Here is a 15,582-nt window from a genome sequence, read left to right as displayed (position 1 = left end):
TAGTCTCTTTCAGAGCTGCATGTGGTCCCTGGGGTTTGACAGCTTCACTTAACCACTTAGTTACAGTTGTGCCTACCCTTGGTTTTCCCTGTTTACTATGGGCATATTGTTGGGAGCCCCTGGTGGTCTAGCGGGTAAAGGCGCTGCACTGTCACTGCAGAGACCTGGGTTCGATTCCTGGTCAGGGCCACATCCCGGGCAGATGGAACTCGTTAGCCCTGTAAGGCAATCCATCTACGTCCTGAGGACCTCGCTGCCACCGTCCAAGCTCGCTTGGCCCCGGCAGATGAACCTCAGGATTAAAGGGTGGGCTCAGTTCCGCGCACACTGTGTCTCACCTAAAAAATCCAGTGCACAGGCTGGAAGGTGTAAAGACCTTCCCCGGTTCTTCGTTCGCAAAGACTGGCCATTACATGGGCATATTGTGGGAGGCAGCCCCAAAAGCCTCACTCAACTCAACAGGTCGTTAGCTATTGCTAAGACTTCTTTCCATACCAATCTCCACACTGGTTAGAGCTGTACTTCCTGAAGCCAACATGTGTTATTTTCAACATATATTATATGTTTTTCTCTTCTTCCTTACCCAAAACCCACTTCGTGGTCATTCTTGCCCCAGATTATCTTCTGTCACCAAGAACTTGCTGGACAGCCCTGAGTTGTCCTAAATTCACTTCCCAGAACAAATACATGGTAGACAAAGTCCCACATTTCCCACTGAGTACTTTGGATGTGCATAGTTGCTCAGAAAACCCTTCTCAAATTTGACCACCACCTGTGTTATATATTTAAGTATATATATAGCGACCATTATTTTACTTTTTAAAGCATCACTTGCTATTGAGTAACTATTAGAGATTCAGAAAGCTTATAAAAATATTATAAGAGATGCCAAAACCTGCTGTTTGAAAGGGTAAAAAAATCCAAATGCCAAGTTTTATTTTTCCACATGGGATGAAACTGTCAACTTTGGTCATTTTGGTTTGGATTTGATGCTGACGACATTTCTCAACAGCTTTTGGTTTGCTGGGGTTAATGAATGGGGTCTAGTTTGGGTTTATTCTAAATGAAACCAGAAGGTATTTTTTGGGGTAAAATTACTTTGTTTTTCTGTCCTTTGCCATAAGTTGATCATGCTTTAGGAGGATCAAACATAAAAGGGAAATGAAACAAAAAATTAGTATTTCTGCCTGTATGAGAAGACTGCACAGTATTAGAGGGGAAAATAAGATTTATCCTGTATAGAGGCAGCCCATAATGAAACAAGAAACACGAGTTTTCAGGTGTGAAGCAAGTGCCTTTCAAGGCAGCCATCAGACATGGACCTGAATGTGTGTCTTTCTGTTTGTACTAATGAACACCTTTCATCTTGAAGGTCCTGTAAACAACTGGCAAAATAATTAGTGCAGCAAACTCTGTATGTCCACAGCAATTCAAGCAAAGCCCTGCTATTTAGCCTGTGCTTCATCAAGAGAGAGACAGGCCAAATGACCCAGAGTTTCACAAGTTCCTCAGAAGGATCTGATCACATTCCTCTTAGTTGCTGTGGGAATGGCCAATAAATACTGACTGTTAAAAAAATACTAAGGAATGAACAACTATGCACATGCTGCACATTTCACTTGTCCTATTTTGGCCAGAGAACACACCATGAATGCTGAAGCAAGAGGACATTTGATGCTTTGAAGTGTTTATTCTGTGTAATAATATTTTCTGTTCCAAAAGGGACTTTGCTAGTTAGGAAAACTGTGTGGCTGCTCAGGACATAGTCTGTATTACTGCACCACAGATCTGCAACATACGTGCACGAGATGCAAACCTGCTTTGGCAGCAGACCCAGAAAAAGCTGCAAAGGAAATGTAATGCTGTAATCAGTCGCAGCCAACGTGTGGTTATGATCCCATGAAATGAACCAGGAATTTGGAACCCTCTGCTGTGGTGCCGAGTGGTTGTCAAGGCAGCTGAGTGAATAGTGAAGGAAGGCTGCACCCAGGCAGACAGTCCTGGGAATCTGAAGGCAGGATGCAACAGATAAAAAACATACTAAAGCCAGAACAGCTATCATGCCGTTTAGCACTGAATTATGTTGAACAAATTCTGCAAAATCTGTCTTGTTTTGGAGAACTATGCCAAGCACGGCCCACTTCTAGAGCAGTGCAACTATCTCACCTTCCTAGAATCACTTTCCACAACTTGCCAGCTGTCTCTTCCTATCAGACTGCAGAGAGACACCATGATGGCTCACAGTCTTCTCGAGAGCACAGAGTGTACACCAGTCAATGTGTACCCATAAGACATTCTCTTTGTGTGAAGAATTAACGTAAAATGCATGTTGGAGGTGAGGAACTAAAATCAGTTACTCAAATCAATCTGCCACTCTGTCACAAGAACTTTCACTCCATCAGCTTCAGCTGTTACACTGGTTGGATTTGTCAGAGGGACATCTCTCCAATACTCTTTTCGTCATGCATCTGCATGGATTTTAACCCAAACATACATACACATGCACACCCATGCATGCATATGCACAAAAAGAAGAGCATCTGGTTGAGTCTTAAGCCCAGACTTGTACCAGAAGAAGAATAAAATTAGGAGGTTGCTTTTGAGGACTGAGAGAACCTACCATTGTGCTCTGTGGGCAGTGATGGCTGTGTGGCCTCTACCTCCAGTGCCGCTTCCACCGAGCACATTTCACAGAGATACCAAGATAGGACCGAATGCCTGATGGAGCATGCCTTGGGAGTGAATTAAGTGCCTCTCTCACTTTTCCACCCTGCCAGGAAGCCAACAGGGGTCAGGCACTCTCATCATCAGGAAAATGAATGGGATATCTAATGTCTTGGGTAGGCAGAGCTCATAACTCAGACCAAAACTGAAAGCAAATAAAATTATCATAAGCACTAATAATGGGATAAAGCAAGGGGTGGTGGTGGGAAAATCCCTATGCAAGTCAATTCACATGCATGTGCACTCCCCCTTTGCAACTACACTGGCAATAAAAATTGCTGTTTCATCACAGGGACAGAAACAACTGCCAAGAACTTGAAATATTCTTTTAGACTTTCAAAAAAGTCTGAAGTTCAGCAAATATGATTAAGGGAGTGGAGCATCTGTCATACAAGGAGAGCCTGAGAGAGCTCAGGCTTTCCAGGCTGGACAAAAGGTGACTTCGTGGGATCTTTCCAACCTCTGTGAATACATGATGGGGGGTCCTAAGAAGATAAAGTCAGGCTCTTCTTAGTGATGACAGTGGAGAGGAGGCAGGGACACAAAACACAGAAAATTCCATTTAAACGTAAGAAAACACTTTTTTTTTTTTTTTTTTTTTTTTTTTTTTTTTTTTTTTTTTTTTTTTTTTTTTTGTTGAGCAAGGTCAAACACAGGTTGCCCAGAGTCTCCATTCCTGGAGATATTCAAAACCTGACTGGACACAGCCTTGAGCAACAAGCAAACTCAGCTGAGAGGAAGTGGTGGAACTAGACTTCATACGTCAACCATTCTGTGATGCTCTCAAAAATAGTATTCTACAGGTTCTGCTGTCCTGAATGAATTAGAAATCAATTGCTTGTAATCATACTCTTAAGCCCTAGCTTTCCTTTACAAATTCTAGTATTTTGGACTGCAAAGAAAGCCTTCTTACAGTAAACAGAGGATTACTCACAATGTGAGGTTAGAAGCTTTTTTGGCAGATGTAAGCAAACAACTATAAGAAGGTGTGAATCATTCTAATTAACTCCATGGGTACATAGCTGGGAAATTATACAAGGGCAGTTTAAATGCCAACATTTCATCTGATCACTTTAGCAGAAATTCTCAAGGTTTGTGGGTTTCACATTCCCCAGGGGCCTAAGGACATTTTCCAGGGTGGCAGAAGTGGCAACAGTCCCCTACACAGAAACTGAACCCTCAAGGTGTCCCTTCATTTCTGCAGTGGTTACAGTGGTCTCAGGGAAATTGTAAGGTAAGTTAAAAGCTGAAGGCCTGGCAGCAGGCGAAAAGAGACCAAGAAAGGTAACTATCACCAGCAACCTATGATGAAATGCCAACCATGGCTGGATTCATTCTAACCTCATACTCAATAAAGTCATATTGACCTTAAAGCATCTTTAAAAAGGAATTAGGCAGGAAGACACATGCAAAGTCATACTAAATAATGTGGTATCTGTGCAACATCACCAGCTTGATTATTTATCACATTCAAGTGATAAATGATTCAAACCCTAAACCCTCTGGAGGTATTTTCCAACTACACTAACAGAGGAAAGTAAAGAAGATTAAGTGCAGTCACAGGCACATCAGTCTCATACAAATGCTGAAATTTCACATGGCCAAAAGACACAGCCTTGCCTTCACCCGGCTCACATCCCAACATTCCCACAAACTATCAGGAAAAAAACCCCAGGAGAGTAGCTCACTACTTCCCCTGATCTGACTTCAACGTGGCCACCAATATTAGTACTGCTGTGCTGGATAAGGTGCAAGGAGGAGGCCCTAGGAGCAAACAGGTTTTCACCTTAAAGTATATTGAAGTTACAGTGGAATTATTGCTTTAGAGATAAGGACACTGCGAGTATGAACAGGAACAGGAGAAAGGTGTGCTGAATAGCCCTGTGGTTCCAAACATACTGGAAACTTTGTTACACATATTACCTCAGTTCAGTAAGCATAAATATGGGATGATGTCACTAATTCAATGAGGAAAGAACTGACAGTACCAAAATCCCAAATTTTTGTGCTCTGTTTCCAGATTTCTACTGAACTAAGATATCATGCTACTGATTCTGGACATTTCTGAATAGGAAGAATGGTCCGTCTGTCATCTTACAGGTCAGTAAAGAGTATGGACACACATGACAGAGGAGGCTCTGATGCATTTCAGAAAGGTACTTGGGCACAGAAGATTTACTGGCTTTATTTTATTGAAACTAACACCACCAGTAAATTTAGCTGTGGCAAAATTTAACAAATGAGGGCTTTTATGGATTAAAACTCCCCAAATCCTATAACTTCCAGTTCCAAAAGTTTATTTTAGCCATGTGAAATTCATTTACCACCATCAAAATTACAGCTTTGCAAGTAGTAGTAAATTTTCACAAAAAGATGTTGTTTGGTTTTTTTGTTTGTTTGTTTTAAACTTAATCCACTTCAGATGGGATTGTTTCAATGTTTAGCACTGTCAGTGTAAATGAAGGTGAGCAGGAGAGAAAATAATGAAATAGTATATGAAACACAGAAATACATGGAGAAAAATACTCCCAAAAACCCATGGTTTGAGTTTTCACCAATATTAATGAACTAGACAGAAAAAGAGCAGGGAATATCACTCATTTGGATTTCATGAAGGCAGGTTTGATTTGCAGAATGAGTCAATGAGATAGTGGAAAACTATTAAAACACATTAAAGATTGGCTAAAGGTCAGAAACACCAGCATAAGATCAGGTTTTTAATTTATCTAGTGATCTGAACTGAACTATATAGTCTGATATAAAACCAAACTCTATTCTGTCAAAAGAAGAGTCTTATAAAACAGAAGATAAAAGTGTCCTTTTAAAGTGACTGTTTGAAATGAAAATATTAATTTCTTCTCCCTCAACTTTTGCTAGGGTAGAAAAGGCCATTTTGCTATTCTTGCAGGGAACAGCTGAAATTATTGAATTGTTTTGGATATGGCTTTCTACTAGACATTACTTTGATACTATGGTAATTTTTGGGCAAAGTGAGTTTGATTAATGTGGACATCAAAACTACTTAATTTCCATTTTTGAGTAAAAGTGAGCTTATTTGGACAGTAACACTAATACAGAAACATGTTATTAACATACAAAATACCTGAAAAAGTAAGGGGTGCAATTCCCCAGATCCATAGACTACAGGAAACTATTCTCAGAGTATTAGGAATTCACCACAGATTATCAGGGAGATACCATGACTTCTGTGAGTATCTTCCCTTTCTGACAGCTGTTGGAGATTTCATTGTTATTTCCTTGGGTACCAGACAACAGCTTACATATGAGAATTGACTTTCCTGTCTGTGATACTTCTGCTGATCAGGAATACTTCACCTTTATTTCAGGCCAAATCCATCACTATATCATTTGTTACTTAGTGTGGTGTGGTTGTTTTTTTTTTTTTTTTCCCCCACTAAATGCTCTGATCAGTGCATTGCTTTCACATATCTTTTAATAATCTTTCCTAATTATTTTGTACTCCTTGGGGATCTTATATACTTAATGCCCTACAAAGAGTGCTTTTCCACTTAAATACACAATGTTGCAATTTTCTTATAAACTGGCTATGCAGAGAAGTGGTTTGCACAGAGGAGGCCACTAAGCTTAAATCTCAAGGACTGAACTTTGTACCCACTGTACTCAAAAATACTCTTTAATAGCTTTAACACAAAAAACCTGAAACAGAACTGCATTAATGAAAGCAATATCAATATGCAGAGATTTCACAGTATCAAAGAAATAATCTTGAGAGCTAGAGTAACAAGTGAAACAGTTCAGATTACAAGGTCATATGCCTAGAATGTAAGAACAGGAATCTCTGTTGCATGCAGAAATCATCAACTGGAATTATAAAGGAAAAAACCCACATGTTACTATTTGATTAGCAAGAGAGTCATCAGCATGTTCTAGTTACAAAGGAGAAGCATTTGTAATATACATATAGAAGATTGCATGTCACTGAAAAAGTCACTGGTAAAACCTCCCATAAAAGAGCATATATAGTTCTGACTAATCATATTTGCAGAAATTAATTTCCTTAAACAGAGGCAAGAAAAGGCTGGGAAATGGAAACCCTATCATACTAAAAGAGACTAAAAGACACTAGCTTTTCCAAGAGGAAGACAGGATTAGAGGAATGCAAGATGGCACATCAGATGGTGAACATCACAAGGGAGAATTATCAAAGTTGAAGGACAGCGCTGGTGAAACAACAAAAGTAGAACTAGCTGTGCATAAATTTAGGCTGAAAAGAGAATGGTGCCAGCTCTTCAAAGAGTGAGCTTCTGAAACAGCATCCTCATACAAATAATAAGGGTGACGGGGTTTAAGATGGAGCTTGGTAATGAATAAGATGGCATAATGCTACCTATTACAGAAAATAACTGAATATCACACATGAAATATCTTACTGTCCTACGTTCTTGTTACTTTTCCAAATTCCTCTGCAGCTAGGGTGCCAAAAAGTCTGCAGACAGAAAGTTGGCAGAAGTCTGGGGATACAACTACCCATAGTGGTGCCTTGCTTGAAAAGAAGCACCATGTACAAGGCGGGGGTTCCACCAAGGCCACCCAGACCAAGTGGCAGCACAGCCTTCCCCTTGCCAATCTGCCTGCCTGAGCCAAGGCTGGCTGCAGGGAGCCAGCACAGAGCAGCAGCTCAGGGCCCAGGCTGGTGGACCAGACTCTGCTGGATGTGGTGACAGGAGCACTGAGTCACACTGTTTGGCATGGACACTGCCTAATGAACACTCTTGGCCATTAGCAGTTAATCTGCTTGGATTTTAGCTGATGGCTTGAAGGTGACACTGGACTTGGTATTTCCTGTCATTTTCTTGTGCTGTTCTTTTCTACTTCTTACTGTCCTGTTTCAGGGACAAAGTAACCCAATACAAATCTCAACTGAAAGCACTTTTCCATGGGAGACCACACGCACATTTTCACAGCATTTTCTGTAAGACCTTTTACAGTTCTTTGTTACAGTTCTTTGTGTTGCTCTTTCAAGGGATAAAGTTTCTTCTGAGCTATTTCTTCTTACAAGGCTGACACTAGTAGGAAATTTACCTGAGTGTAATCAGCTGTTCTTTTACATGGATGTCATAGCTATAACCGATGAAAAATTTAAATCACATTCTTGGTGCTACTGTGAAGGTGCACTTCAGGTCCAAGAATTTGTTATGAAGCTGAGAAGAAAAACAACATACTTGGAATGATAGATTTGTTCCAAAAATAAAGATGCAGAAAAAAATTGGCATTTTAAAAATTTTCAATATACATGCTCCTATTATATATCAAGAGTCTTATCACCATGGAGCAATACGTGTTATAATACACAGACTTACCAAGGTAATACTTATATCCTGTAAAACAGATTGTGGAGCAGCATAAGCATACAAAACCCCAGTTCCTCAGAAGCCATTCTAACACTCCAGGATGATCTAACCAACTAGATACTTTACATCTTTTAAGCAGAAGATCAAACATGTCACCAAAACCCATCCCCATTTCTAGTGGCCTCACTTGAAATGAAGTCTTAGAGAGGATTAAAATTGCACTCATCTTGGTATGATGTAAGACTATTGTTGCTAGAGTCCACGTCCTCCGAGGTATCGAGCACTGCCTGAGGAGTCTATGAGTTCTCATCTTTCATCTGGGCATATGAATATTCCATGCTATGCCAAGGTCAAAAGCCAGGATTGAAGTGCTAACCTGGTTTATATTTTAATACTTAAAAGCACCACACCTGCTCTGGTTCTCCTCACCTAGAGTTAAAAAATCCACTACTTCCTTGAAAAATGGTGTTTGCAGCTACCCTGAAGACCCTTGTCCTTATGCTACAAATTTTTTTCTTCTTGCTATGCATATTTACCCTTAGACAGCATCTAGCTCTTACCTTCATCTGCCACTTCACAAGCTGTCAAATGACTATTCAAGCATTAAAAAAAAATGAAGGGTCTGTTAAGTCGTAAATTAAATGACAGTCTATAGCTGAAAATTAGCAGTAACGTGCACAAAACTTTATTGATTGCTAAGAAAAGGTGAATAACCCCCCCTATGGCTGACTGTGTAATTACTGACCTTTAGAACCCGAGAGCTATTAATTTAAGAACAGATAGCAGTGAACTAGCAAACGAGTCATTTTGCAACAGGACAGTAAAGGCAAGTATCAAGTTTTGCATGTGTTCAGTGTGACCTTGAATAGTCTTATTACATACCTATATTTTCCATTTAGTGCAGAATAAAACCCAACTACATCTGGACATAAAATGCCCATCAACTACTTCAGAAGATCCATGGGAACGTACCCACAGATAATGTACTGAAGCTTTTCAGTACATTTGAAGAACTTCCAGAAAGGTTCTAAATTACTGCTAAAGGCGGGAAAATTGTATTGCCAAGCTCAGCCACCCTGGTACATGTACTGCAAACATTTCATCTGTACTCTGAGAGATGGAAATGGCCAGAAACAGGAGAAGAGCAGACAGTAATTCGACATCAGTACAGTTCCTTCACATTGGGGATACACACAACCCACTTCCTCCCAACCTCTGTTGGTACTGCTGAGTTTAATCAGTTATAGACTATTGCAAAATTCACAGAAATAGTAGCCTAAAGACTATTAGTCCAAATGCTTCAGCAATATTTAAATTTTTTCTTTTTCTTTTTCTTCTTAATAATAAGCACTTATTATGGAGAGAGAGTTGCCTTTTGACAAAGTGAACTACATTTTAAGAGCATTGGTCAGGTGGTGGAGTTTACAGTATGAAAATTTTAAAAAGATATATTAACTGGAAGTAACGAAAGAAAAAATAGTCTGACCTGGTGCAGATGTCCTTCCATGAAGAGTAGTTTCATTAGGCAGGAGATCTTTTGAGTTGGAAGTGAATGGTGATTGTCTAAATGTGTCTTCAGAAAAGAAAGGGCTACAGGAAAAAACAAGATGCCTTTTTTTTAAAGAAAACAGTAGTTAACAGAAGAATTAAATACGATTTTTGACCCCAGCATCTTAATGTTATAACAAATACCATCTTGTTAAAAGCCCTGTCTCATTTACAGAATTCACACTGAAAAATAGGCAGACCGTAAGGAACGTTGTGGAGAAGCAGCATGCTTCAGTAAAATTGCACCTCAGAGTGAAAACTGAAGTCCTCACAAAAGGCTTTTAGCTACATTTCAACATCTTAGATTTGCTATATATCACAGTTCAACATGGATCATTAAAATAAACACTTCAAAAATTTATATTGTCATATCTGGAGATGGCAATTGGGAAAGTTAAAAAATATTATTCAATAATCTGAGGCATACAGTAGTTATCTTTAAAACAAAACTTTTCAGATTTTAGTTTAAGATGCTTAAAAGCTCTATTTGACATGGCATTCCATGAATGAAATTAACTCCATAAGTTTAATTTTACAGCAGGAAACAATTAATGAATGTGTACTTCCCAAACAGTATTAACTACAAAATTTAGCTACTTGACTCCAAAAAGCATATCTGGCTTTGGTTTTATTTAACAGTCAGGAAAAAGTTAATTTCAATAGTGAAATGGCATTTCTGTTGAAGTACTTGTTTTCTACTCAATTAAAGATTGTAACGGAAATAAGCATTTCTTGTCTACAGTTCAGACAGACATAGGTAAGAGGTACATAAAAAAATTAAAAATGGAAAATAACAATCTTTCTTCGAGAACTGTTTTCTAAGGCAGTGTATTCCACCTGCATGCAAACTACCAATTTCTTCTAAGCAAAGTGAGAATTACATTAAATCTGATCTCTCTCAGATTGAAAATCCTTAACAGGTTGGTGTATAGTAGGTGTTTTAAAGGTTCAAGGCAGGAGGCCATATCATTTCTGCAGCCTGTTCTTATTCAGTAATAAAATCCAAGAACTTTTTCAGGCTAAAGAACATACTATGAGGTCTTACAAACCACTGCATGGTGGGTAGGTAGCCCAGACTCAGAAAGTATGTGCCAGCAGCACCAACCAAGTTGACCCTACCAGCCCAGATACCCAAGGTGTCTGTCTAAATAATGGCACTTCCCTATGTTGTCCCTAGTGCAGTTTTTCTGCAGAGGGTGAACAATGTGTCCTCCACCAAGTTACTTGTACTCACAGTCAGATCTCATCTGCCTTTGGGAAACTCGATGATTAGTTAACTTGATCGTGAAACACTTTTGGCAATCACATTGTTTACTTTCTCATCAAGTCTTTTTGGACAGTAACCGTGACAGTGAACATTAGGTTGTGCTGAAGGGGAAGGCATGAAGTTGCCCCAGACCTGAACAGCTCAGTGTATGCTGATAGTTGAACAATGCATAATACTCAAGAAAACAAGTGAACAGGATAAAACAGAATGGCTCCGACCCATATGTGCAAAACTTAACTTCTTCCAAGACTCACACTCCCACTCAGGAGTGACATAATACAAAACAGACTGACACTGTATAAAAATATGGCACGATTTATTGCAACATTCCTCTCACTGGTTTAATAACGATTTGAAAGAAAAACATCAATAAAAAATGTTTTATTACTATTGTAACTCTTCAAAATCTTGTAATCCACTCAGGTTTCCTTGTTGGCCGTCCTGCTTGTGCCTGAGATTCAGTCACTGGGACACTGCTCATTGCTGGTTCTAAGCAAAATGGATGATGTAGGGCTTATCTATTTCAGGCTAGGCCATATATCATGAGCCAGTTGCTGTAGAAGGTTGCATAGTGGCATATCCCAAGGATTTCCCTCTCTGCCATCGGCCTCTGGTGAATTACAGAACCATCCTTGGATACCTCTTTTCTGCCTTCCTCTAGAATGGCAGCTGAGTCTCTTCAGTGTTGGCCCTATTATTATTTCTATTTCAGCAGATATGTCCTCCAATTCCCAGTGCAAAGTAGAGGGAGGAGCTCCTGCTTCACAATAAGAAATAACATAAATTGTTCTCAATCACTGTGCAAAGTCCTTTCTGATGAAGATTAAGCTTTAGGATTTTTTTTTTTCCTCTGGCTGCACTTTTCCAGTCTCATGGCTATACAGTTCTCTAGATGAAAGAAACTTATCTTGGCATCTTACGCTGGCGTACTCACTTCCAGATCACTTCTGCTTCTCCACTTTGACTTCTTATCACAGATGGCAGGCTCTACCATCTCATTTAGCCATTGAGCTGTGAGGCATCCTTGCCAGTTTCGGCTGCTTAAGCAAAGTCATATGGAAGTATATGCTCGCAAAGTCCAGGAATACTCACAGGAGGAACAGCAACAGATAGGCGACAGTTAGAAATGTTAATAAGGAATAAGACAGCAAAAAGTGCCTGTGTACCCCATCTTGCTGGGTTTTCCTGATTTAAGATTCACCAATGACACAGCTTAATCTTTCTGCTCCCCAGTTACTCACAAGTGGACAACACTGACCTCACCTTGGCTCTCTGCAGCTGTCAGCAAATTTCACACAGCAATTGTGATTCAAATGCCTTTCTGTCATTACTCCAGATGTGGGTTGGTGAGCCAAAATGCAACACCACATGTTTTCTTAATGCAGTCCAAGTGCCTCTATCCTCCACTGGCTGTTCCATCACATTCTATTTTCGAGAAGGCGTCATACCCTTACCAGTAAAGACTTCCAGCTGTTTGGGTTTGGGTGGGGTTTTTTTTGGCAAGGTCTTTCAAGTCAATCTGTTTGAACTAGCAGGAGTTAGTAGACTGACTCACTTCCCCTTTAGAAGCTCACCTCATTCATGTCTTCTTCTGTTGATAAATAGGCAAGATAAGAAAAGCACCCGAGAAAACTGAACCAGGTGCTCAGCATTTCATGCCTTGATGGGCAGCAGCCATTATAAGGACATCTCAGCAAAACTCAAAAGAAGTCTGACAACAGCCAGCTGTGCTACCCTCTTAAAAGCTGGCAGCCAGAAGAAGGGGAAGTTATCCTTGAAGTGTCCTCAACCTTTTCAATTTGAATTATCTTTGATAGATCCAAAAGTACGTCTGGATTCTCACACCAGTCCTGCTGGTAACATCATGAGACACTGAAATCTATTTTCAACTATTTGTCAGCCCCTCCCTGCAATGCACACTGGATGGTTAATGAGCAGCTGGACAATATATGCATGAACACTCTGAGAACTGCTGTAGAAGGGGTTGCAGAGGCACTGAAAATACTACTCTACCTTTGTAGGGATTTTTCATCACTTCAGTGTGCTCAGTCTCCAACCCATCCACAATAATTGTGGAACTTCCAGGTAGGAAATAAATGTATCCTTACCAATTCCTGCCTGCTCCTCACCGTGGGCACCTAAGTCTCTAACAATTCCAGCTACCACTTATTGCATAAGAGCTTTGAATATTCCCATAGGGACATCTCACCTTGCAGCTCACATACATGTAAACAACTCATGGGCTTGTTCCCAGCCACAGTGCCGTTAAGTGAATATTTCTTTAACAACACATGCTACAATTCGATCATGTTTTTAATTCCTGAATAATTTAAATTGTATTAATGTGGCTGTCATCTTTAACAAATATTTTGTTAGTACTGTCTTACTTTCAAAAATTCATCCCTAGAATGTACCGAGATGACAGAAATACTAAACTGAAATTTTTCTAAAGAAATGAAGTTTGACAGAAGACAATCAAAATCACCTCTTCTAACATTAGTCCATGTCTTAAAATCCAGTTGTCAGCCTGGTCTGCACTCAAGCACTGCACCTACCATGCAGTTCCTTTTAAGTTTCAGTTTTTGTTGAAAAAAATAGAATAAGGAATTCTTAAAATGATGTGTGAATACTTGCTCAGAGAAGAACAGTCATTTTCACCCAAAGGGCTTTAACTCCAAGCAATCAGCTCTGTAGTTGTAATTTTTTAGATACAGGTTACATTACTCATCAAAATATCTTACATTTATAGTATCAGGTCACATTTGCAGGAGACAGACACATTTGAGTTCACAAGGCAAGATGAAGCAATGCTATCTACAGAACAGCTTTGCAGACAACAATGGACTGAACTTACCTGGCTGTAGTTCTGACGGTGTTGTCTTTATTGTGGTTGTGCTCTTTGCTCACCTTTTCTGCAGAGGAACATACATGTTTTTCTGTGATTAGCATATAACATATATTCCCTTATCACATTTTTTTAATCAGAACTATTTTAATGCTTTCAGATAACAGCACAACCCAGAGTAGTTTAGGATAAATGGTTCAATCATGATTAGAGAATGGGCATGACTTTATTTAAACTAACACCCAACACGTTTTTTTCAGCTTCCTGTATCGGTGCTACTGCTCCATGCAAAGTGTGCAATACAAATGTTCATTAAACAGAGTGCTGCCTTTGTGTGATAGCTGAGCTTCACCTTCTTTGCCACAAGAATCAGATAGTGCAGCCCCAGGAGTACTGCCTGCTGCAGCCACTGGCCATTAAGGCCAGTGACTGCCTATACTTGAAGTATAGGCCTGGATCAAACCAGTTGTCACAAATTACTTAAATAGCTTTCAAAGATACAGAGGTTAAACTTCAGCTTTTCCAACTTGGTTCAAATGCTGTGAACCTGACCTGACTGGCACAGTGCTTTAAAGCATATGCTGACTATGGGGGACATTTGGCAACACTTCTGCGTTTCAAATGGGAGGGTAGAAGAGCTCTAATTTCCATTATTTTTCAGCTTTAGTGATCTCTCACTTTCATAGCACCTTAATGGTTATACAAAAGTCTCATTTTGTTCTTTAAATTCAACTAACTGACCAGTTCTGCAGCTTTTACCTGATAACTGGAAGAGCAGCTCAGATGCCATCTTCACTGATATATCTTGGCTGAATAGATTTCTTTCTGGGAGCACACGGCCTTCTGGTGCCTTCTGTATCCGTTCACTAATGTCTCTCCCTAATAAAGTGCTGTAGCCAACATTTTGGCTGGGTTGGCTGGGTGACACTGAAGCCTGCGAGTCATGAATGTCAACTTCCATTGGTTCTTCCTTTATCTTTACCATCTGGGTTTCCTTGAAACTCTCAGCTGCAAATATGTATTTAAAACAAAACAACAAACAACCACCACAATTATTTAATTAGGCTACAAATTTTCAGAGCACTCAAAGCAGGAATCACAATTACAAAGTTATAATTTGTAAACCATATCACTGCAAATGGTAAGAGAAGCAAGCAGCTGACTGCCTCAGTATTCTTCTGGCACTTATAAATAGAAGCAATCTCTTGAAAATAATTTTTCAAACTAGAGTGCAGAAAACAGTTGCATGTTCGTAAACATGAGAGTTGTATCACTTTCTATGAATACTGTGTGATCACACACCAGTTAATGAAGCTTTCTTTCTATTTATTAAATGAAGTTGCAACTACACACCAGCTCTCCTAAGGTGGGCACTGAAGACCTCCTACAAACTCTAAATTATTCTTTATCAGCAAAAGTACCAGCACAGACAGTAAGAAGTATTGGTATGGAGACAGGATGGGAGGAGGAAACTTAATCTGCTGCTTTTCCACTGTCTTTCTCTTTGACAGAAAATTCCAGACAACTACATGAAGACCCTGTTTGTTATACCTGCACATGCTTTCAAGATGAGAGGTGTATTCTGGGGCTCATGTTTTTCTGAAATCTGATAGATACACTACAAGATCCAGTAACCTTAATGACCAGTTTTCATAAGTCCATATTCTTTGCTCCTTGCTTTCCTCTCCAGTGTCTCAAGTCTAGCAAACAGAACCATATTCTAGAAGCCAATTTGTAGTTCACTCTCTACACTTGAGATTCCCTGGATGTCACTGAGTGCTCTGGTTTGGCTGCAAAGAAAGTGATAATTTTTTTTTCAGAGTAAAAGCTATCAAATCTCAAAATCAAGGCTCCAAGGTAATTTG

At 39.6% G+C, this 15,582-nt stretch overlaps 1 protein-coding gene across 1 annotated transcript in view; it reads right to left on the bottom strand.

Annotated features, from left to right (window-relative positions):
* The window catches only part of ZNF827 (zinc finger protein 827), a 110,440-nt gene that overhangs the window by 21,892 nt on the left and 72,966 nt on the right, over positions 1–15,582 (bottom strand). Inside the window, exons 6-8 of the mRNA XM_027890641.1 lie at positions 14,477–14,725; positions 13,727–13,784; positions 9,544–9,647 (exon numbers count right to left, since the gene is read on the bottom strand). Coding sequence (XP_027746442.1) covers positions 9,544–9,647; positions 13,727–13,784; positions 14,477–14,725 — 411 coding nt within the window. The remainder of the gene's footprint in view (positions 1–9,543; positions 9,648–13,726; positions 13,785–14,476; positions 14,726–15,582) is intronic.

Source organism: Empidonax traillii, unplaced genomic scaffold, assembly GCF_003031625.1.
Source record: "Empidonax traillii isolate 1590-97213 ecotype Southwest subspecies unplaced genomic scaffold, ASM303162v1 scaffold293:size840699, whole genome shotgun sequence".
NCBI lineage: Eukaryota > Metazoa > Chordata > Aves > Passeriformes > Tyrannidae > Empidonax > Empidonax traillii.
Note: the sequence above shows the minus strand (reverse complement) of the source record. Positions and strands in the feature narration are given on the sequence as shown.